The following is a 23,795-nucleotide window of genomic DNA, read 5'->3' as shown; positions in this document are numbered from 1 at the left end:
TATTGCTGTTTAGCAATATTATATATATTTTGCTACCCTTTCCACACCGTGAAGAAACAACAACACCACTGACATTGCTTCTCTGCTTTCAGTTAAACACTCCTTAATCCTACGCTGCATTACTGTCACATGACCAAACAAATACCACATGGCCAACCCCCTCGCCTTCTACAAACACAAATGGCAAAAAGATGGGAATTAGCTTTGGTTGATAATTTCGGCTCAGTTTTATTTACGCGGCCGATACTGATATGTTAAAACATGACTAACATCGGCCAATACCGATGTTAATGAAGACATATTGTGCATCCCTAATTGCTTTGTATGGCAGTTTCAGTTTTTTACTGCATGCATGTCTGAGGAAGATAGAGTGATTGTGCGTGGAGGTATAAATAGTAATGTTTTCCACACAGTAAGTTTTGTGTGTGTGTGATTCCTCACCTCAGACTCATTACAGCAAAACACATCCGATGCTCTGTAGAAACTGTAATCCAAGTCAGGGACGGCCGGCGCAGGGTTGAAGATTGTCTTTACTGCAACGAAAAACAAAAACGGTCCGTTTCATTGACAAACGTCAGAATTGACAGGTTGAACAGAGCCTGAAAAATGTAAATGTTCAAAATAATCCAGCCAGTTATCCAGCTGTCAGCTTGTTTTTGAAAGGATTTTAACACTTTCACTCAATGAGATCTTTTGTCTCCTCTATTTCTGAATCTCGCTGCCAAGACACCTTAATTAAACCTTCAGTGGGAACAAAGGCTTGCAGGCGACCGCTGGGGGTTGCTCTGGAAAGCAAAGCTCAAGTGGAAAAGCTGCTATAAAAAGAAACCCTTTAAACAATTAAATTAGCATTCGGTGACAAACAAAAGAATAAACGGTAAAAAGACCTCACATCTAGTAGCATTTTGCAGGTTTGCATGAGGGGAAAGACTTCAACATGAGGTGTGTTTATAACCATGTATATATGTGTATGTCTGTGTGTGGGTGTTATGTGAGTTGTGACCCTCTGTGTATACGGGAGTGAATTTGTGTGTCACAAGTAATCCTCTGTATGTGCTTGAAATCACTGATGCATATTCATGAGCAGAGAGCATTAATGCTTCTAATACCGCGATTTCTGTGTATGTGCGAGGATAAGCCTAGCCTGACGAGGCGATTAATTCCAATATCTCTGTGTACAAAATAAAGCCTTGCGCAAGTCTGAGAGTCTGAAGGAAATATACATATCAGCGCTGATGACATCAAAGTCTGTTGTGCAGAAGTGTGTGTGTGTGTGTTTGCGTGGGCTCAGAAGAGAGCAGATGCGTGGGTTTGTGCAGGGCTTTGGCCACCTGGCACTTTGAGGTGGATGGTTGGGTGCTGGCAAGTAAAAGTGGAAATAATGTCTATTTCAATGGACATGAAATAATTCTACTGTATTTGCACTCATGATTCAAGGATACGCAACTCTTCCAACTCTTCCTATTTTAACTTTGGACTGACTACTTTTCAAGACTAGTGTGCAAACTCTGGAAAGTTATGTCTCTGGCTTATGAGTCAAATAGTGTTTGTGTATTGGGATCAAGGGTGTAGACGGTGTTCAGCTGTGTTAGGACAGGGTTAATTACATTTGCTGTGATGTCACCGTTTTGTTTATTTTCTATATTTATGGATCAACTGACTGTTGTAAATGCTTTATGAGTGCCACCAAGGGGTCAGACAATTATTAGCTGATAAAGTCAGTTTTAGTTTCAAGAATTCACATCCTGAGGTGAGTGAATCTTCATAGCAGACAGAGCATTTACATAGTGTGGCATGAGATTAACTTATGTTGAGTTATTGGATATTTAAGCAGCCGATGTGTACATGTTGTAGCAGTGGTGTACATATGAAGTAGTACCTGGTGTGTGACAGCTGCGGTGCTCATGCTGTGAAATTTTTCAACATGTCCAAAATAATCTATGGCAGCCAGGTTTAGCAGGTGATCAAATGATGTACACTTCAGAGTTAATTGTGTAAGAAGGAAATGTGTTAATACCACATAAAAGTAGTATTTTTTACTTAAGGTAATCATACTGTAAGATCTCAAACCACCCATCCTTAATTAATAGAGCACCCTTTTGGGAGAATTAGGGGTTAGGTAATGTTATGTTAACATATTAGCTAATGTTCGCATATTAATCAATAATAGAATATAAATTGTTTGTAAGCATAGCCAGTAGTACTAAGTAATGTTCGCCTACATGCCATTGGTAGCACGTGAATTAATAACAGCAAATTAGCTATTGTTAGCATATCAGCTGCTGTTACCTTAGCTGACTTGCTATTAGGAGCTAATAACATTATATGAGCTAATGAGAATTGAACTGTACATTGTTAAGACACAACCTGATATTGTTGTATTACTCAAGCTATCCTCAATAATCATATTATTATGTTTTGTTCCTGAAGACAAAACAGCTGCTACGCGCAAGGTTAGTCACTTTATTGTGCAGGTGTTTAGTTTGCATGAGAAGAACATATGCAAGACATCCATGGAAGGAATCTCACTAATATTCACGCAGGAGCAGCTTGAATGAAATCCCTTATCCACTAATGCATGGGGTGTCTGCACGTCACACAGACTGACGTATCTGTCTGTCTCAGGTTGCTTTGTTTTTCTCACCAGGTGTTAATGAAACCACTTAACCAACACACACACACACACACACACACACACACACACACACACACACACACACACACACACACACACACACACACACACACACACACACACACACACTCACAGCTGCTAGGACAGATGTGGCAACTCTGGGATGTGTGAGTACTGAGTCACGTCTGGAAGCCGGGCACATGTGCGTTTGTGTTTCATGACTCTGGGCTTTTTAATGTTGGCTGGTTCAAAGTCTTTTTGCGCATAAGCTGAGAGAGCAGCCAGAGGAGTTTTTAGAAAACACAAAAAAATTGTTGACGTGGTTGGTTTAGGACGAAAGGTGGATGGAAAACAAGGCCAAAGAGAAAGCAGTAAGACACACAGGAACAAGTATACACACATTCACGCACTAAAAGGGATGACTCATCAGTGAGTATGTGAAAGAGCTTAAAGAGGCTCTAATTGCATCTGGTGAGAAATATAAAAGCAGCATTTTGTTAAGACAAGGAAGCAGAGGAGAAAAAAGGAGTGAAAACAGAAGAAGAATGAGATGAACTGAGTTTTTTCCATTAACTTCTCGATACTAAATGGTTGGTGACAATAATTCTACATACTTTCCCTTTAAATAATGGCATAAATCAAACTCTTTTTCTTCACAGGTTATCCAGACTTTCTAAGAACTGGCATCCACAGCGAGTGTTGCTCGATGGTGACATTTGCGTAAATTGAGCGTTGCTTCACCCCTGCGTTATTAAACCCATTAACACCCATTCCCTCCAGAGAACTCCATTTACGCAACACGCTGGTGCAGCAACGTCGAGGTGGCATCTTTGCCAAACGTCTGCGCTCGCCTTGCATTTCTTCTGGTGCTTCATGCCAAGCTGACATGAAGTGGAGGGTGGGTGGGGTGTGGGGCATTCGGAGAGGCCATCTGGGTATCCCATCTGCAACACGGTTACGGCTGCGACTCTTTGATACTGGCAGCCTGTGGCGAGTGATTATGGATGACAGTCTCTGATGACAGTGGTGACAGTCTCCCAAGACGTCTCAGTGACGTGGAGGGCTGCTAATAGTAGATGATTAACTAAGAAACATTGTGACAAAAGAAAAGTGGACAGATGAGTTGAACAAGACAGAGGGTGGGGACCTAAAAATGGAACTTCTCCAATGAAACAGGTCAAGAATCCTCTTTTAAAAGTGAGTTCATGGGCAATGTTTACCCCTGGTATAAACTGTTATAGTGAAATAACAGAAAATTATAACTTTGGGACAACTTTCATGACAACATGTACATGTTGCTTTCATTATGTGTAAAACCACGCAAATTGAAAATGTCAAATATTTATTTGGTACATTTCAATGCAGCCTGACCAGATTTAAATGACTGTATGCCCATGGGCGGTTCAAGACAGGGGCCAACAGGGGCCAGCCCCCAGGTAGACCTGGCCCTGCCCCCCGTTATGGCCCCTGTGCTGAAGACATAATACTAAATCATTTTCTTATGATGATATGTGCTGGCACAGAAACCGTAACTGATTGGTCTCTTGGAACAATTCAATTTTTTACCTTTGCAGTTTTCCTTTAACAGTGAATTAAAAATCAAGGTGTTGCACTTTTAGATTCAGCCGTATTGAGATAGGATCACAGTTTTCATCTGCTAGATCAGGGGTATGAAACCTGCAGCTTCGGACCCGCAAGTGGCTCCGTGGCTCAGTTAATATATTAAACAATGAATATTTCCCTGTTTTTTTTTTGTTTCTCCTTTTGTTCTGTGTCCCTATGAAAAAACATGGACCCCTCCCTAGCCCCCTTGGTAAATTTGGTCTAGAAATGCCACTGCATATGCCATTATGATAAGTAAAGATTTGATCACCAACAAACAAACAAGAATTCTGCTTTCAACAGACTGTGTGGGCACAACTGAATTTGTCAATCAGGTATCCCTGACCTTAAGTATATTAAACATTAACTGTTTATAGAATTTATTATTTCCATTCCAACATCTCCACCGCTATCAGCAGGACTATGAATCTGTCAAAGACATGAAAGAAAAAAAATGAAGATCTGTGAAGAGCGTAATGGGCTTTAGGGCCACAAGCAAGAAGCTTATTCAGAAGATGACAAGTTTTCGTGTGATAACTGGGGAATGGAAAAGCATAACATTATGACCAGAATAATGCAATGTGTGCACAATTATTAGGCAAGTGTGTATTTTCACCATATCCTACTTTAGGCATATTTTCTAACTCCAAACTGGATAAACTTGAATGCTAAATGGATTTAAGCATGGTGATGTGTATCTGTGTAATGAGGGAGGGTGTGGCCTAAGGAGGTTAATACCTTATATCAAGGTGTGCATATTAGGCAGTTTCTTTTATTTAGGCAAAATGAGCCAAAAAAGAGATTTAATTTACACTGAAAAGTCAAAAATTACTAAATGTCTCTGAGAGCGATTCTGCACTTTTGAAACTGCTAAGAAATTGGGGCATGATCATTGAACCATCAAATGTTTTGTGGCAAATAGTCAACAGCATCGCAAGAAACATGTTGAGAAAAAACAGACGCAAATTAAATGCCAAGGATTTTAGAAGAATCAAGAGTAAAGCTACCCAGAACCCATTATCTTTCAGTGCTGCAACCTACCTGGAGTACCTAGAAGTTCAGTGCTCAAAGACATGGCCAAGGTAAGGAAGGCTGAAATCTGGCAACCACTGCACAAGAAACATAAGCTGAAGTGTCTAGACTGGGCCAAGAAAGAGAGATGTGTTATGGACTTATGAACTATGAGTGACTCTTGACAGACCAGATGGATGGGTACATGGCTGCATCAATAATGGGCACAGAGCTCCACTTCAAGTCAGACGTCAGCAAGGTGGAAGTGGGATACCGGTTGGTCTAGTATTATTAAAGGTGAGATGGTTGGAACGTTTCTGGTTGAAGGTCAAAATCAACTCTCAAACTTACTGCCAGTTTTTAGAAAACACTTTCCTCAAGCAGTGGTACAGGAAAAAATCAGCATCTTTTAAAAATACAATGATTTTTATGCAGGACAATGATCCACAACATGCATCAAAATATTCCCCTGCGTAGTTAGCCAGTAAAGGTTTTGAAGATGAAAAACCTATGACATGGCCCCCTTCCTCACCTGACCTAAACCTAATTAATAACTTGTGGGCAATTCTTAAACGGTAAAGGAAAACAGTACATCTTTCTGAACGGAGTCTGGCAAGGCCATGGTTGCTTCTGCACAAAATGTTGACCATTAACACATTAAGAAAATGACAGACTCCATGAATGGAAGGCCTAGAAGGGTGGCTATATTGGTCACAACTCTTTTTTGTTATGTTTATCGAAAAGTTTTGAGTTGTTTATTAATAATTCTCACGTAAATAAATGACAATAAAAAAAAGGATGATGGTAAAATCTGTGTTTTTCATTTAGTTGCATAATAACTATGCACAATAATAGTTGCCCAATAATTGTGCAAATATAGCTATTCTCCTAAAAGAGCCAAAACCTCGATTTTACTTTCTCAAACATTCCTGTTTTATGTTTCTTACGATTTTGGATTAACCGAGAGCACTGTAGTTGGTGATTATCAAAAATAATCCTCAAAACTAAGACTTGTCTGATAATTGCACATGCAGTGTAGAGTGTTGGTCCATATTTTGCTTCCAAAAAAGTCCCGACCCATTGAGGCATGGACACCACTAGACTCCTGAAGGCATGCTGTGGTATCTGGGCTCGCTTAGTTGCAGGTCCTCCAAATCCTGCAAAATGCAAGGTGGGTCCTCCATGGATTGGATTAATTTGCTCAGTGCATTATTTACATAATATACATATTGCATTTAATTATGGGGTATTTGGAGGCCAAGTCAACATCTCAAACACGTTGCTGTGCTGCTCAAACCATTCCTAAGCCATTTTTTGCTTTGTGGTATGTAGCATTATGCTGCAGAAAGAGTCCGCAGCTATAAGCCAATACCTTTTCCATGACAGGGTATAATTGGTCTTCAGCAGTGTTTAAGTGAGTGGTACGTGTGAAATAAACCATCTGCATGGAAAGCAGCATCCAAAGTTTACCAGCAGAACATTGCCAAAAGCATCACACTGCCTCTATTTGCGATCCATTAATTAGAGCACAGTGTACAGGTCCTGCAGCATTAAAGCAGCCCCAGACAGTCACCCTATCGCCAAGGTTTTCACTGTTGGTAAATGCAAATGTAATGAGATGAACACCCTTCAAAATGTTCTACCTTTGTCAGTCCACACAATATTTTGCGGCAAGATTTTAGGGATCATCAAGATGTTTTTTGCTGCTCTTGGTGGTCTTTTCAGTGAGCTGAGATTTTCTCCCATGGATTTTCATTTTACCAAAGTAGTGTAAAGACTTGTAGTGTTTTAGAGGGTTATTTTGTGATCTCCAGAATGAGTCATAGATGTGCTCCTTTTGGTAGGCCAGCCACTCCCGGGAAGGTTCATGACTGTTCCATGTCTTCTATATTTGTAGAGAAAGGCTCTCTCTGTGGTTTACTGGAATCCCAAAGCCTTATTATTATTTCTATCTATTTCTATTTATAACAACGGAGGCCTCACGTTTTCAGAAATAAGTGTGTTTGTGTTGAGTGGGTGTGTATGAGTGCGTGTTTGTCACCTGGAAGTGTACATTTGTAAGCGTAGTGAGAACAGTAGAAAGCCTGCAATCCACAGCACCTAAGAGCAATGAAGGGCAGGTAGACCTGGCTCCGAAGGGCTGCAAGAGTCCCAGCGGCTGAAATGAGCTTCCTGTAGGGTGGCTGGGCACTCCCTTAGAGATAGGGTGAAGAGCTCGGCCATCCGGGAGCGGCTCGGAGTAGAGCCACTGCTCCTCCACATCGAGAGGAGCCAGTTGAGGTGGCTCGGGCATCTATACCGGATGCCTCCTGGACGCCTTCCTTGGGAGGTGTTCCAGGCACGTCCCACCGGGAGGAGGCCCAGGGGACGACCCAGGACACGCTGGAGGGACTATGTCTCTTGGCTGGCCTGGGAACGCCTTGGGCTCCCCCCGGAGGAGCTGAAGGAGGTGTCTGGGGAGAGGGACGTCTGGGTGTCTCTGCTGAGTCTGCTGCCCCCGCGACCCGGTCGATAAGAGGAAGACAACGAGTACGAGTACAAGTACTTTAGGGGTTGAAGTTTAAAAAATTGTAAATTTGTTTAGTCTTAAATTTGGACTGGTTAGATTTCACTTTCACGTGATATTCAAAGAATTTATTTTTATCAATGACCTGTAATTCTTCTAAAACATTAAAGGGTATGAAATCTTTTACATTAGATATGTCCTCTAAATGATTTGTTCCTCGGAGATGTACTGATATGGATGCTTTTAAAACAGCTGTGCTGGTTAATTAAACTCCATCATGAAACAGATGTCAGACCTTAAAAATACAAATTTTCATTTTGTGAAGTTTCAAAAATTGCTATTGAACTCAACCATTTTGTCCAAGTTCGGTCACTTGTAACTCTAAAAATGTTTTTTGTGCCAAGATGGCTCAACCGGGTCATCACTGAAGATTTATATGTAGTGTTTACACTCACATCTAAAAACCCAGATGGCCTCCGGAGAAGTGGATTATATTGCAAGTGCCATCAGTCCTTTTGGCTCAGAGTTTTGGACCCATTTTTTCTCCACTGTCCCAACATGAATCCTTGATGACCAAAAGCTTTGTCCTGACACACTCCCAGCCAACATGGCAAAATATAGAATAAATATCTGATTGGATGAATAAATCTCATGGTTGCGCTGCTTTATAATATACACTTTCAGTGTCCTTATTTAAAAGTAAATTTTATTATTAAAAGTACCGTCTTTGCATGTGATATTTACACTGACCTTTGTTGTCATGAGCCATTTGCAGAGCCTGGAAGGAAGTTTGTGAACTGATCTCCAGTTGACACACCAACACTTTTGCTTTTCTGATTGCAGGAAGAGCTTGCTGCAGCTCCTCTTCACCCAAAAGCATGTTGGCACCAGCCACAATAACAATGGCATTTTCACCTGCCCATGGTAATGCAAAAAACGTGTAAGGATACAGATGCAGACACATTTTAAACTCCACATGAACTCTCAAGTCCATACACACATGGTAAAAAGAAATTGTACTCTCTTCAGATTCTAGGGTTTTGCATATCAGGAGATATGCCAGGTTTTAAGATTATTTAAATCGTGCCTCAATCTATCCTCACCTGTACAAAAAACACACAATAGATTCCACACTGTCATTATTTACAAATCAAAGATTAAGCCAAAATGAAGCAATTACACTCTTAGTGCTTCCATTGGATTTAAGAGAGAAAATATCAGTTGAGTGCTGCTTGTCAAATGCATCAGCAGGTGTATAAGTGCGTCCTAACACAATGCCATGCTGGAGCAACATCAGCAGTGATCTTAACAAATAGCCTTGCTGCCTATTAATCTGGAAAGGGTTATATTACAATTTCTAAACAATTTAAGGTCCATCATTCGACAGTGAGAAAGATTATTAACAAGTGGAATACATTTAAGACATTTACAAGTCTACCTAGGAGTGAAGATCCCAGCAAATTAACCCCAAGGACAGACAATGCAATGCTTGGTGGTTTTGTAAAAAAAACTAAGAGCTCTATCTTTTGTTCTATTCTACTTCAAGTTAATTAAAGTAGAATTAGAAAAATTAATGAATAAGCATGGCTTGTACATAGATGTTTGTCCACAATGCATAGCTCCAAGTATGGAAGAAACAAAGCATTTCAGCAAAAACACCTTATACCTTCTCTTAAGAATAGTGGTGGACGGGTGATGATTTGGGCTTATTTTGCAGCCACATGACTTGGGAACCTTGCAGTAATTATGTCATAATAATGACAGTAAAATCAGTGCATCATCATGTCATGACTGTACATAAATGTTTGGTTTAAGGACAGACAGGCTATGTATCTGACCTACACCCCCCAGGCATAACATTATGACCACCAGCCAAATAGTGTGTTGATTCATTTTTAGCTGCCAATAAAGCCTAGACCTGACTCCACTTATCTCAGGAAGGAGTGCTGTGGTATCTGGAATCAGAATGTTAGCAGATCCTGTAGGTCCTGTAAGTTGCAAGGTGGTGCATCCATTTCTCCGACTTCGTTATCCACCACATTCCTCAGAATTTGGAGGCCAGGTCAACATCTTAAACACTTTGTTGTGCTACTGAAACTAATTTTTACACTATTTTTGCTTTGTTGCAGGGTGCATTAGGTTGCTGAAGTAGGCTGGAGCAATAAGGGTATACAGTTTCTGTGTGAACATGATCTTCAGCAATGCTTAGAAAGGCATTTCTAAACAATTTCACACCTACATGGATGGCAAAGTTTCCCAGTAGAACCTTTCCCAAAGCATCATCCTGCTTTTACTGACTTACCTACTTCTCATAGTGCACCCTGGTGCCAAGTATTTCTGCTGTAAATAATGTACATGCACCTGCATATCTACATGAAGTAAATGAAAACAAAATCATCAGACCAGCCTGGTGGACTCACATCTTGAGTAACTTGAGCTCATCTGTAGCTCAAGTTCTCGCATGCTGGATTGTACTATATAGGTTAGCACTTACTCCCCAAATGCATCAATGAACCTGGACCATCCATGACCCTGTCACTGGTTCTTTACCGTTCCTTTTGGAGATGCTCTGACCAAGTTGTTAAGCAATCACAACTTGGTCCTTGTCAAACTCACTCCAATCCATAGACTTGCCCATGTTTATGCTTCTAACCCAACTTTAAAGAAAAAATGCTGTCTAATATATTTAAACCACTAATTTTCAATAATGAAGAAATAATTTGTTAATCCACCTGTCAATGGCTATAATGTTATGGATGTAGGTGTACATTTAAAAACAAATTTAATCTAATTGTTTCCTATAAGCATATGCATAGACAGTGCATTTTTGAGTGCTTGGGGTGCTTTTCCTTTAAACTCTTGATACAGTATGAACAAATTTGAACTGGTTTCAAATATTCAGGACCAATTCTCTGAAGAATATCCAAAGCCATAAGAACAAAGGCAATGGTGAACATTAAAACCCAAAAAAATAAACTCTCAATGTATCCACAAAATGTACTCAATATGTTGAGAGGAAAAGATAATTATGAGAACCAAGATTTTTTAGGCAACTGTGTACCAGCAGTTTTTAGTTTGCAGAATGTATTTTAAAGTACTCTATAACAGTTTAGCTTAAAATAAATTTTGAATTGATGAGCATAAGTTAGGCATATAAACAAGCAATATTTAACAGATTTTGTCTCACTTTAACTCAGATTTACAAAGAAGAGAATGAAAATTGAAGATCTTTATCTAACGAAGAATAAGATCTTTTCACTGACTGTGAACCTATTGAAACTACTTAAATGTAGAGACATACACGGTGTATTGTGTGTATGCATGTGTGTTATAGTAGAAAAAAGACTGCTGATAGCCTACAGGTACTCTTGGCTGTGCATGCATGAAATCATTTCTCCAACTCAAAGAGCTTTTTGGATCTCAGCAGGGCAGTACAGGTTAGCGGCACAACCATTTACCTGCATCGTTGACTGTGATTGAAGCAGCTCCTGTGGCTGCATCTGAAGTCTGCCAAACAAAGTCTAAGACAGAAAAGAAAAAAAGTGGCTATGTTTAAACACGTCAATTGTTTGTTTTTACTGCAAAGCAAATCTAATCCAATCCCAGATGTTTTTCATATACTTATGGAAGACAAAATGTCAGAATTGCAGTTCCTAGCATTTGCTATTTGAGCATTTGAACGATAACACGTTACAAGGAGCAAAGTACAATATTTAAAAAGATGCTTTGTTAGAAATAGGTTACAATAATTGGCCACTACAATGAAGCAAACTTGCTGGTGTGTTCTAAATATACAAAAGAAGAATCCAAAATTGCAAAAAAAAAAAATGTTGATTTGAATAGGAGCCTTTTGTAGTGCACCATGAAAATGGTAACCAATATTACATGTGTTGGGAGAAAACAAAACAAAAGATATTACCTGTGTGTACATCATTCTCCTTGAAGTTGTGGATATAATTGTCTCCAAAGAAGTCTTTACCAACCTAGAGGAGATTGAGAGCAAAACGATTCCAACAAAGAGAGTGTCAAGTAGGGTCAGACTTGGTTAGCGGCAACTTTTGAAAAGTGAAATACTCAAATCTCAGTTGGGCTGGATTTTCGTGTGCCCTGCCAGCATACTGGCATGGTGCCGTTGCCGAAAATGTGCAAAAACGAACAAACAAAAGCCAAACATGCACACACTCGCAAACACACGACCAGCTGCGCCAAGCCTTGAAGATACGATAACCCCGCCTTAACGCCTCTTCAAGCCCACCTCGCTATCGTTTTCATTCCCTCCTTCCCCTCTTTTCCTTATCCGCTTTGGGATGTCCACATCTGTAGCTACTTGGGGTTGTGAAAGGGGTCCCCACCTTGCCCTGAGGCTTCCAATTCGAACCCACACTTTCTAAAAAAACGTGCCTGAATGTGAGCATTTCTAGCTGCCTGTGATAGTGGATTGGGATGGTATTGGCTGCTTGGCCCCGTTCTCTTTGAAGAGCGGCTTTTCGTCTTGGATGTTTTTTTGACAAGCCTGGGTGTCTATTTTTGGGTTCTCCCCATGCCCGGAGAGCTCCTTCCGCACCAGTTTGTTATCGATTGGGCCTCTTTGTTCTGACAGAGGTGGGGCTTTGGCGCTTTAGTGCTCAGGTTGAAAGGCCGCGCAGAGCTTGCTGATTGGAGACTTGAGGTTGTATGGTTTGGGAATAGGCTTGTTTGAAAGCGCAGAAGCGTGGGTGGGCAAATGCATGCGCTATGGTATTGATCATGAAAACATGAGGCATGGACAGTTGATGTTGTGAAGTGGGAACGAAGCTAAAAGATTTGTTGGAGTTGTTAAGTTGGTGGACCATGGTATCAGATGGTTGGGTATTTGAAATAAGTGAGACAAAAAAAAGGAACAAGATAAAAGTTGAACAAGTAAAAATACTTATTTTTCAATTGAAACAACTAAGACGTATTCCAAAGAATACTTCAGCCCACACTTATCCAATTTACGAGCACCTGGATTTGATTGAAGTTTATGTCCTTTTCATACCTTGCAGATCATGGCAGTCTTGACCCCTAGTCTGGCTGCTTGAATGCACTGGTTGGCTCCTTTCCCTCCAAAGCCAATGAAGAACTTGTGACCATGGATGGTTTCTCCTGCTTTCGGTAGCCTTGGTGCCTGGCTGTGAGGAAAACATTCTGCCATTCAGTTATAACTAAAATTTGTGAAAAGGGTTAAATAAATGTTTTCTGTAACATCTGCTGATTGTCAGCTTGTAAGCAACAGTTCAGCACAATGTAAGCATTGTTCAAATGGATAAAGAAATGGGAAATAACACAACCACAGGAAAAAAAGAACAACCAACGTAAGATAGAATGTGGATTTGGAAATTGCTTCATCACTCAAAGAAGGACTATTTTACTTATCTGAGTAATCCCATGCAGCCATATCCAAATTTACAAATGATGCAACAAGCAAACCTCATAGATGTCTCAACTTGTTACAGGCCACGACAGCAAAACCTGACTCATTGGCTGGTAAAGTCCAACCCTACCCTTGAGCATGATATGCCACAGGTGGGCATAGGAGAAGCTGTCTATCCACTGAATGCACCAATCTCAAGACTTGGAATAGGTGGTGAGTAACATAGGGGTGAGACAACAGAAAGCCTTATTGCTAGATGTCAGGGCTGTGTGGTTTGGCCCTGGGCACTACTGGCCTGGGGCCACAGGAATTGTGGGTAGCAAATTGGTGTCATAAACTTGTTTTTCACAATGTTGGTGCATTTCTTCACACATGGGTATAAGCATGTTTGTGACAGGTGTGCTGTTTCTGTAAATTTACTCAATCACAGGATTTCCAGTAACTGAGCAGCTTGTTTTTTTTTTCTTTTTTTTAAAAGCTTTGTGTTTTTGCACCAGTGTGTGAAAACACAGTAAAAAAAGAAAACAAATCTCAAGTTAACAGGACGCCAGATCAGTTAGGCTGAAATGCATCTAAAAAGGAAAAAGAACAAAGGCTGTGCACATAAAAGCACACACACCAACTTGTATTTTTAACACATAAATTAGCTTTTGAAAGGTTTTCCTAGTTCCTCCAACTTATGGATACATTTTCACATCAAGAAGCTTAGAGTTTGCAGAACACTTTATCTTTTATATAAACATTGTTTAAAAGGCTAATGAATACAACAATTACAAAACAAAACCAACCCAAACTATGTAAGACCCGGAAATTTATTTTACAATTTATTGCTAAAATACACTCCTTATGTCTTTAAAATAGAATAACAACGTATGTAGAGTTAGTACGTATAAGAGGAAAGGTGCATTAATGTCTGGGTGAAGATAAATGACTACTGTTAGCAATTACATAGCTAAGCTGCTGGACTGGAAATAAAGTGAAGCAGCAAAATCATAAAAAAATAGTCAAATATAAAGTCAATCTACAATTGTCTTAACAATAACTTATTACTTTTACATTTGGTTTCTTTAAAGGAAAATGTCAGTTAGCTCTTGGGATAAACTGAACTAAACTGAACTAGCCTAAGAAAAAATAGCTAATAAGCTAAACAAAAAAAGCTAGGTAGAGCTAAGCTAGGCTACACTCAGCCACATAAAGCAACAAAAAGCTAGGCTAAACAAAGCTAAGCTATGCTAACCTAAGCTAATCAAAGCTAACCATAGATAGGCTAAGCTAAATTAAGTCAAGAAAAGCTGAGCTAAACCAACAATAAACTCTTGAGGATGTATCTTATACTTTTTACCTTTTAATGTTTGATGTTTTTCCAGGGTGGACTTAAAATACAAAAAGAAATTGGGGAACAAAAAATTTTATTATTCTGTTTTTAATCTTGAAGACAAGTAACAACTTAACATACTTTTTTGGATGAAACCGTCACACCTTTGAGGACAAAATACTTTTTTATCGCTTACAAACTGTGTAACTGTAACAAAGGGGTTTCCATGAAATACCAAATGAAATAAAATAAATTACCAAAGTGCTTGCTACACTTTTTTTTCTTTCCAAGCTATATCTGATCCAATATATTTGTAGAAATTACTTGTCAACATTGTTACTGGTTTTCTAGAAAATCACAAAAGAATACAAATAAAATAAAAAAAAAACTAAATAAATAAAAATCCTCGTTGGGATGTTGGCATAAAGGTATCACTCATAATTCAAATAAGGCAACTAACAGAAAACGAGGAACATTTAAAGATAAAAAGGTGAAGCTAAACTTGCATACTACAGAGAGAGACTAAAATAACAATAAATAAATAATAAATACATTTCCTGCACAAATGCACACACCATTTAGGTATTAATATAACTCAGTCTCTTTGTCTCAAGTTCCAACTGGAGGCAACCCATTGCACAGCATTAAAGTAGACACACCATATATGGAGGCTATAGTCCTTGACGCTGCTGTCCCGGGTTTGATTCCTCACCCCGGGCCATTTACTTATTGTCTTCCCTATCTCTTTTAGCGCTTCTTTCTGTAAAGCTACTACTGAATACAGGCCAACAGTGCCACAAAATCGTGAAAAAAATAAAATAAAATGTATGAATTGAAACTGGTAGGTATGTGATAAAAAATAGACACCAGGCTTTAACGCAATGCTATTTAAATTTTCATGGGGTTTTCCCAACAATGTATCACCTATGTGTAGTTTGTAAAAGAACTGACATTATAGTTTTAAAACAATGAATACCAACAAGAGCCATTTAACTCACAGGTTAGACAAACAGATTTCCAAATTCTTGACTCAAGCCACCCACGGCTCATAAGACGCTAAGAGACACTCGGCTATTGTTGTCTGTGGTGAGTGCACCGGGCAAATAGGGCAGTTATGTGCTAAAGTGCAACCTCAGTGCGTTTTCTCCCACGGAACCAAGAGGCTGAAGCAGGTGTTCTGTGACGTGGAGTGTGTGCTTTGATGCTGGCTCTCATTTCCCTCTCCTCTGTCTGTGCTTCAGTTGCTGGCAACACATGGAAGTAAAGGAGGACAAAAACAAACCCAAAAGTTGTTTTCCACAATTTGAACTGGAGCTCTTCCCTTCCATTTCCGAGGCACTAATGTGGACTAGAAGCCTGAAAACTAAGACCCTGACAGATTTCAAGGTTTTACCTGAGCTGATGTTTTCTAGAACAGGATGCCTACTACATGATTGCATAATAAGTCATTTAATTCAAGTGCAATGACCTTTATCTCAAATTATGGCTCACAGAAGGGATTTTTCTGAGTCCAGGAGACACAGAAAAGGCTGTTTGGAACCATGTTGTATAATAGTCCTCGTCCATTAAAGAATCCTTTTGAAGAAGTTCCAGGAAATCAGAACAAGGTGAAGAAGGGGACAAGTTTAAGACACCTTACATGGACAACTGGTGAACTGCTTTGCTAACAATAGGCACATACGTGGGTGTTCAACTCTCTGTTCACACCATTTATCTGAGCCACGTGCAAGCTGCCATTATGCAGTTAGTGACCAGAGGCAGCCTATAGCACCATATAACAAGCCACTTATCAGGATACTCATTGTCTGGAACAGCCATGAATGCATTATTGCTTTAATTTATTTAATTCATGCAATTATAAATGGTAAAAAAAAAAGGTTTTCCAGCAGATCTTTACCACATCTTACTGAGGAGATGCCAGAAAACATAAATATGTAAGATTATTTACAAAGAAAATAAATTTTCAAAATCATTAATAAATACTGTATAAGAGGTCATCTTATAATAATGTGGTACCAAAACATTTGGCTATTTTTAAGTAAAACAATAAAAAGAACTGTTAATAACTACAAAAAGAACAAAATACTTAATTTGACAAGTTTTAAAAGTTGTAAAGGTGCCAGCGCAAACATATAAAGGCATGTATAGGGTGTAAATAATTATTAAAGAAAGCATATCTTTCCACTAAAACAATCATTGTTTTGGTTTTAAGGGATTCTCTGATTACTTTCACAGTTAACTGATCTAGTCTTTAAACATCGTGTCTTTTCAGAAATGTAAAAGGTTTCTATGATAGGAAAATTTTTAAAATGGAAAATACTTTATCAAAACCTGGAAGAGAAACATATTTGATTAAAATAAATTTAGCTGAGATTTTTGAGCAAGATTATACAAAAACTTCACCTTAATAATGTGAAACATAAACAAAGATGAAAGTCATTTGATTTTTCTCTTTTTTTTGTGAAATTAAGATGAGTCAATTATCTACTAGAAGGGCGATCAATACCTTAATCCTCCCAATCAAGACTCAATTAAAAGTAATCCCGAAATCAGAGTTACCCTTTTGCAATGCTTCATTCCTGGAGCTATACATAAACTGTGCAACCAGTAATAACATTGCTGTTATTTTACAAGGAAATGTATCTTTCTGCTACCAATTTAAAAAAAAAAGTCTATTCAAATGGTCAGAGAGCTGTGACAGCAGGGGGCGCTGTTATTTCTTTAAACAGGGGTTATAAGCCTGAGCAGAGCTGATCCTCCTTTCAGTGTGCTGTGGATAGTTGAAATAACTCCTCGCTCCTCGACTGCTGAAGAAGTCACAACTGGAAAAAGGCAGAGTGAGAAACAGCTGAGAGTTGAATGTGGGCCATCTCTGACTGACGGAGACCCAAAAACAGAGACTGATTTCTAACTTCAAAGCCAGACACATCACTTTGAAGTGCTGAAATTGTATTCCACTATCCGGATTCTGACCTCCATCCAAAAATCCCCCCGCCTTTCCCGCCCAGAACCAGGCCATTTTCGGTAAGCTTGTTAAGGCTGTAATTAACAACTCCTGCCCTTCAAAGCAGAAAGCCACTGGTTGAGTTTCTAATAAGAGCCAAACTAAAAGTTTCCCCACTCGGTAGGAGAGGGCATGTGTTTTTCATGAGTAAGGAACTCACTAAAACATGACATAAACACCTTTAAAAAATAAAACAAAACTCTTCCACATTCAGTTGGCTGCAGCTCTGACATTAAAGCTGCTTTAGGTGTCATTGCTCACAAAGAGGCTGAGAATTTGTTTTCAACTAACACTCTGTGGTGCAGGCGATGACTAACCAGTTGTGGGAATGGATCCGACTTGGCTCAACAAATCTCACCACATATCAGGATGATGCAACACTGACATTTTCAAAAAGCAGCAGTTATACAAGGCTATCTGCACACTTTAAATCTTTGAAACCTGATTTACTATGAACATGTGCATCGCCTTAGAACAGCAGCTTCACTTCAGAAGTGGGAGAGATTTGCAGCTTATTGAATTTTAGCAAACGTTTTAAAATCAGCTAGCTTTAAAGCTCTTGAAATAAACACTGCGAGGCGGCTCATTTTGTCTGTAACATTTGGAGGAAAAACACTGAAAAACAGCAGCACAGTCTTTACTTTAGACCACTTCCTCTATTCCTGTGACAGAGTCCACTTTAAACTGTGATGGAAAACCCCCTTCAGCCTGTGCCATGTTTCCACAGAAGTGCATGTCAAAATATAACCCCTGTAGGGAAAAAGAAGGTCCTGGTGGCTGTTAATAAAAATTTGAGAACTACAGTTCTATTTCTGTTGCTGGTAGCAATGACAAAGTTAGAGCTTCACATTCCTTATTTAAAGGAAACAACACATTTACTATCTAGACCTAATGCTACTGGGGGATTTCAACTAGCAACATCTGCAACATTATTTGTATGAAAATATTATAGCTTCAGATCAAACATCAACAATATGTTGTGACAATTAAACAACAAAGTAGCTAAAGATCCACATTAAGAGGTTTCAAGAAAGTGCTGGAGATTTATGAACATGTTTTTGCGGAGACTGCATTGTGAAGCGAGCTTTGTTTATGTTTGCACTGTAAACGTTCAGAGCATTTTAGAAATTCTACATTGTAGTATCCAAATTTGAAGTTATAAGGTAGCTAAAATGTATATTTCAACACTAAATAAAAATATGAATGATGTACACTAAAGAAGGCTTGAAACCAGTGGCAGATTGCAAATTTAACAAGAAAGTAGGTAAAATCTACTTTTATTAAGTTTTTGTTAGGAATCATCTTTGAATGTGTCCTAGCTGCATTGCTGAATCTACTCAATGTCAATAAGAAGGAAGAACCCAGAGGAAATGGTAAAGTTTCAGTATTTCACCTTAGTTTGCTACCTTTGTGGGGGTGCAATACATAGAGAAGAGGAGTCCATGTACAGTGAATTCCAAAGGTATTCATACCTCTGGCAGATTTAGGTTAAAAGTCATAATTTTGTATTTTAATAACATGTTGTTTTTCTGACTGGAAGTAGTATTAATGTTCTGGATTTGCCCTGCCACAGTCCCATTTTGAATCTGATAGAGAATCTGAGGAGCGAGCCAAAGATTAGGGTGATGGTAAGGAGGCCTTCCAACCTCGGAGACTTGGAGTTCTTTGCCAAAGGCAAATCAATCAAAATACCAGTGAAAATACCAGTGAGACTTGCAAAAAGTTTTTTTTTTTTTTTCCTTTTATTATTAAAAGGTTCAAAATAATTTTCAACGCAACATTTTCCAATAAAAGCAGAGAAATTCTTTTTTTCAAAATTAAAACTCTTCACTTTTAGGATGTTTAATTATATTTTGAGAGATGCCCGTCTAATTTTTTTTTTCAGAAAAAATCTTCTTGGTTGAATGAAAAAAAATGTAAAGCCTAAATCTGCCAGGGGTATGAATAATTTTGGGTTTAAGCGTACTGTAAAACACAAAATAATACAGAGTTCTCCCGGCACAGACAGAAATAAAAGCAAAACAAAGCGACAAAACATTTAGAGCAAAAAGTGATTTAATTTTGCACTAAATGTTATTGCAAATAAAACCCTAATATTAGGCATCTGTGTCACGTCATTTTTACACCTCAGTAGAACAGGAAGTCATAGATAGCTAATTAATAGTTCCTATACACTATAATCAACCAAAAGAGGTAGATAAACATAATTGGCTCCCACTGAGTGTAGCTATTTATTTTTATTATTTCTTAATAAAGGATTTTCTTTCCCCACTGAAACAAATGTACTCACTTAAAGGTAGAATTTTTGAAAATTGTTTAGAGTAAGATTATACTGCTGCAGGAAAATACTATAAAAGGATTTTTATACATATTCAATGGTATAAAAGAATCTTAAACAGCATCAGAAATTTTATTGTATTTTTACCAGTAAAACACCAAGCAACTGAGTCAGATGTTTTCACAAATTGAGCAGCATCCCACAGGATCCAGATGAAAATGCTGAGAACTCTGGTTTACATTTTTGAAATTCATTTCCTTATATGTCAAAGAGAATCTGGGTCCTACATTCTGTTTCCTGTTGAGCTCACCTGAGGAAGCTTTCTGAGTTTTCTGAGATTTTATATTATTATAGAGATTTCTTATCAAACATAAAACATTTTAACATGATATCAACCAACAGAGAGCAAGTTTGTAAGTTAACTCACCTCACCAGGTCAGTCATACAGGAGCCAACCACAACAACATCAAAAGCGCGTTCACTCATGATCTAATGAACAGAAGAGACGTTAACTCAGATATCTTTAAAAGCTTTTATGACATGTTCATTATACAGGAGATTATTGATTTATTTGGGCAACATATTCAGAAACCAGAGGGGACAACTCAGGCAAAATATGTGAACTAGTTTCTCTGAGGCCCACCCCATTTATATCCCACATTAGCATGAGCTTGACTGAAACAAGGAAGAATGTAAAAATAGAGGACTTATCAAAGGGCTGATTTGGACATATTCCAGCCTTACGGCGGGAGGGTTGCGTGGGGTGGCATTTTGACGCTACGCCCCGTGAATGCACCACAACCCAAGTAAAGTCTGTAATTAATTCAATCCCCTGCTTGTACTGGAGCTAATGCCGGCGTGTTAATCTCCTTAAATCTCTTCCTATAGGCAGTGGGAGACTTGGAAAGCTTGGCCGCTGGCTGTAGGATGGCTCGATTCTGTCTCCCACGTCTCCCTGCATATTGTCTTCTCTCCGCAGGAAGTTAACATAGAACCCTCACATCATGATAAAAGTACAGTGTCTGACCTTTTAAAGAGTGGTAACATCTTGTACAGTTCTCACGTTTACTGAAACTGAGTTACTTGTTTTAAAATCCTTGCGAGACAAAACCTTACCATATTATGAGAAACTCCCTGTATCTATAAAGGAATCCAACATGTCCTGCATAGTAGCTTTCTTTGTTGTTCTATTGATGGATACTCTCAGATTCAGTCTGAATCCCCCCTGTGAAGGTGGACTTTCCCAGCATGAATCAGCAACAATACGCACCGTGCACAAAAGTAACTGATAATGCTGTGTGTACTGGCCTTTGTGTTCATTTTCGCAATTTGCTTTGCTTTTGCCTGTACAGGTCCGACCCTTCTTATACACGCATTCTATCTGATATAAAAATGATCAAAAAGAAAGACTAAATGCCCACCTACGCTGTCGGTTGACATTTCAAACAATTATTCAATCAAAACAAAATAAGTAGTTAGGAGGCAGATATGCTTTGTGTAAATCCAGACAGCCAAGAATATTTGTCATGCAACAACTTTTTTCCACATCTGGCCTCGAATGAAACCTTTGTTGACCTTTGGGCCACACCTGCTCTGTATAACATGTGCCATGGTCCACACTAGTCCTGTCTGCTTGCAGGCGTGTGAGTCATGTCAGGCTCTCATGGTACAATTTGGCCCCTATTTGCAGCCTTTGCTCTAGATCTAGTCTATACCATACAGCTTTGAATTGGAACATGATTATTTAGTACTTCATCTTTGACCATTTCTCTGTACAATTTCTCTAGAGAGATGCAGAGTCCGGGATCCTCTCTCTTTTGCTCTTTTCTTTTTAGCTCACCCTACATGTGTTCTATGATACAATGCACTCTAACAAGGTGCCAAGAGTTCATATGATTACATATCTTCCACATCTACCTTATTTAAATGAAATTTTCTCTTGCCTTTCTAATTTTAAAGAAAGACAAGTGGTTTAGGTTTATTACAAATATGAACCCATATATTGAGTGATCTATTCAGATAGTATAAAGATCTGTATTTTCTTCAACATGATTTTGCTAAGAACTTGCATGAACTTTCAGCTCAAGTATGGGCAATCTCTCTATGGCAATACGTTTCGATGGCTTTACCAGAACATCTTATTGCCTTAATGCTCAAACAATTTTGCCTCTTTATAAGGCAAGTAGCACCAAGTATATTACCAGCATATTATACATAGCATAAAAGCAATTACATAATAATAATAATTATTATTATTATTGCTGCCCAAGCAGTTGTTTGCTGAACCAATATTACAACATTGTTAAATATGCAATATATCATGCTGTCCTAGTTGCAATGACATCAGTTGCAATAAATCCTGTTCTTTCTCACTCCTCCTTTTCTCATGTGCATGCGACCTTTAGCATCTTGGATGCTATCATGTGCATCAGGTGTGAGCATGTACTGTTAGGAGACTCCATTCAACATAACTGACATGCAGTCCGGGACACGTGGAATAGATATTGTATTCCGAACAGTCATTGGTGATGTTAATATTGCACACACAGTGATACCGATTTATTTTTGATATACTGTGTAGCCCCACCACTAACAAGAAGTGTTCTTTTTTTTAATACAGTTATTTCTTAACAGTGGATTACATTAAAATCGCTTTTGCAACAAAATTGTTCAAATAGTTTTAAGGGTTCTTACACATTGTTGCCAGGAGACCCAATAGGTGTGGTGGGCACGGTATACGTAATGTTTTCATGCTCTGTACGAAGTCAAGGTAAGTGTCGGATAACCTGCTTAGACAATTCAACATTTTTGTAAATAAGAAAAAAAAGCTGCAAAAAGTTATGTTTTTCTCCTGCAAAAAAACAAAAACAAACAACAACAATCATTTTATGTGCCAGGAAGGCACATTCTTTAAGGAGATTTTTTAAACCATTTTTTTTTTAGTTACGCCTTCCATTTGCAGGACTTTTTGAGAAATAGATCCATCTAAGCCAGACCCACCATTGAGTCCCACACCATCTAACCGTATGGAGGAATGTGGCCCCCAATCACCATTATACATAACAGACTGCACCAATAAAATAAGTGTGATTAAAAAGTAATGCGTTGCTACAGCTCTCATTCCACATTTCACACATTACAGGTCACTTATGCCTCTTATTCTAGGTGTCTGCAAGGTATCTTTTTTTTAATAATTGGGAAAATGCACTTTTCAAAATACTATACACCTTTTTGCCATGCCAGTATCAAGATGATCTAGCAATATCTTGTTATTTATAACTGCAATATTATGACAGTGATACTAAAAATCTAGATCTAAAGTTAACAATGATCCATGGTTCTTGCAATACGAGGTGATAAAATGCAAATCGAATATCCGATTTGACCTTAAAACTGATCTGCACAGAAGGCAACAAAAGTAAGCCCAAGTGCGAGCGTATAAACGTGTCTAAATATACATTACAGTGATTACAGTATTTTTTGATCTGCACAGGTTAAAGTACATTAACAGTTCCTGGACTCTGTATGGTTGGAAGCATTTTGGAAAGTACTTCACCGAAATCTGACAGGTTATAAAACCCATACTAATTAGAAAAACTGTAATCTAAACTATAATATAATATACTATAACACCTCTTTATATGAAATTGGATATAAAATTTACCTTCCACTCAAATTTGATCCCGCAGAGTGAACATTTGAACAGGAGCAATTGCACTTTGACAGCTGTTCGATGTAGCTACTGCCAGACCAATTCTGGTCATTGAATCAATAAAAATTATTGTTATGATCGTTTTATTAATCATTTATATTCATTTAAACTGAAATACGAGTCATAGCTTATATAATATATAACTATTTTGTTTCTAATTTGAAAAACCAAGACCTTTTTATGACAGGCATTGTAACAGACAGCTAACAAGGGCCATCGCCAGGACCCAAACATTACTTACCGGAAAGTTTTCAGGCATGAAGTAAACATTGGAGTTAACGCTCAAAAGACCGACCTTGGTTTCTTTCAGGTATTTTAACGCAAACCCTAATGTGTGTTG

At 38.5% G+C, this 23,795-nt stretch overlaps 2 protein-coding genes across 4 annotated transcripts in view; one reads left to right on the top strand and one right to left on the bottom strand.

Annotated features, from left to right (window-relative positions):
- Window positions 1-23,795, bottom strand: part of rbks (ribokinase) — a 47,250-nt gene that overhangs the window by 17,790 nt on the left and 5,665 nt on the right. Inside the window, exons 1-7 of one of the 3 annotated variants that reach the window (XM_047345095.1) lie at window positions 23,408-23,470; window positions 20,171-20,232; window positions 12,772-12,904; window positions 11,674-11,737; window positions 11,213-11,275; window positions 8,505-8,669; window positions 442-533 (exon numbers count right to left, since the gene is read on the bottom strand). In XM_047345095.1, the coding sequence (XP_047201051.1) occupies window positions 442-533; window positions 8,505-8,669; window positions 11,213-11,275; window positions 11,674-11,737; window positions 12,772-12,904; window positions 20,171-20,229 (576 nt within the window). In that variant the 5' untranslated portion in view covers window positions 20,230-20,232; window positions 23,408-23,470. Of the gene's footprint in view, window positions 1-441; window positions 534-8,504; window positions 8,670-11,212; window positions 11,276-11,673; window positions 11,738-12,771; window positions 12,905-20,170; window positions 20,233-22,437; window positions 22,457-23,407; window positions 23,471-23,795 lie in introns of those variants that run through there. The other 2 variants (XM_047345097.1, XM_047345096.1) reach the window with 2 other exon arrangements.
- Window positions 23,652-23,795, top strand: part of babam2 (BRISC and BRCA1 A complex member 2) — a 107,193-nt gene continuing 107,049 nt past the window's right edge. Inside the window, exon 1 of the mRNA XM_047345094.1 lies at window positions 23,652-23,765. The gene's annotated coding sequence lies outside the window, so the exon portion shown is untranslated. The remainder of the gene's footprint in view (window positions 23,766-23,795) is intronic.

This window comes from Girardinichthys multiradiatus, chromosome 19, assembly GCF_021462225.1.
Source record: "Girardinichthys multiradiatus isolate DD_20200921_A chromosome 19, DD_fGirMul_XY1, whole genome shotgun sequence".
NCBI classification, from domain to species: domain Eukaryota; kingdom Metazoa; phylum Chordata; class Actinopteri; order Cyprinodontiformes; family Goodeidae; genus Girardinichthys; species Girardinichthys multiradiatus.
This window is presented reverse-complemented; position numbering and strand designations above follow the sequence as displayed.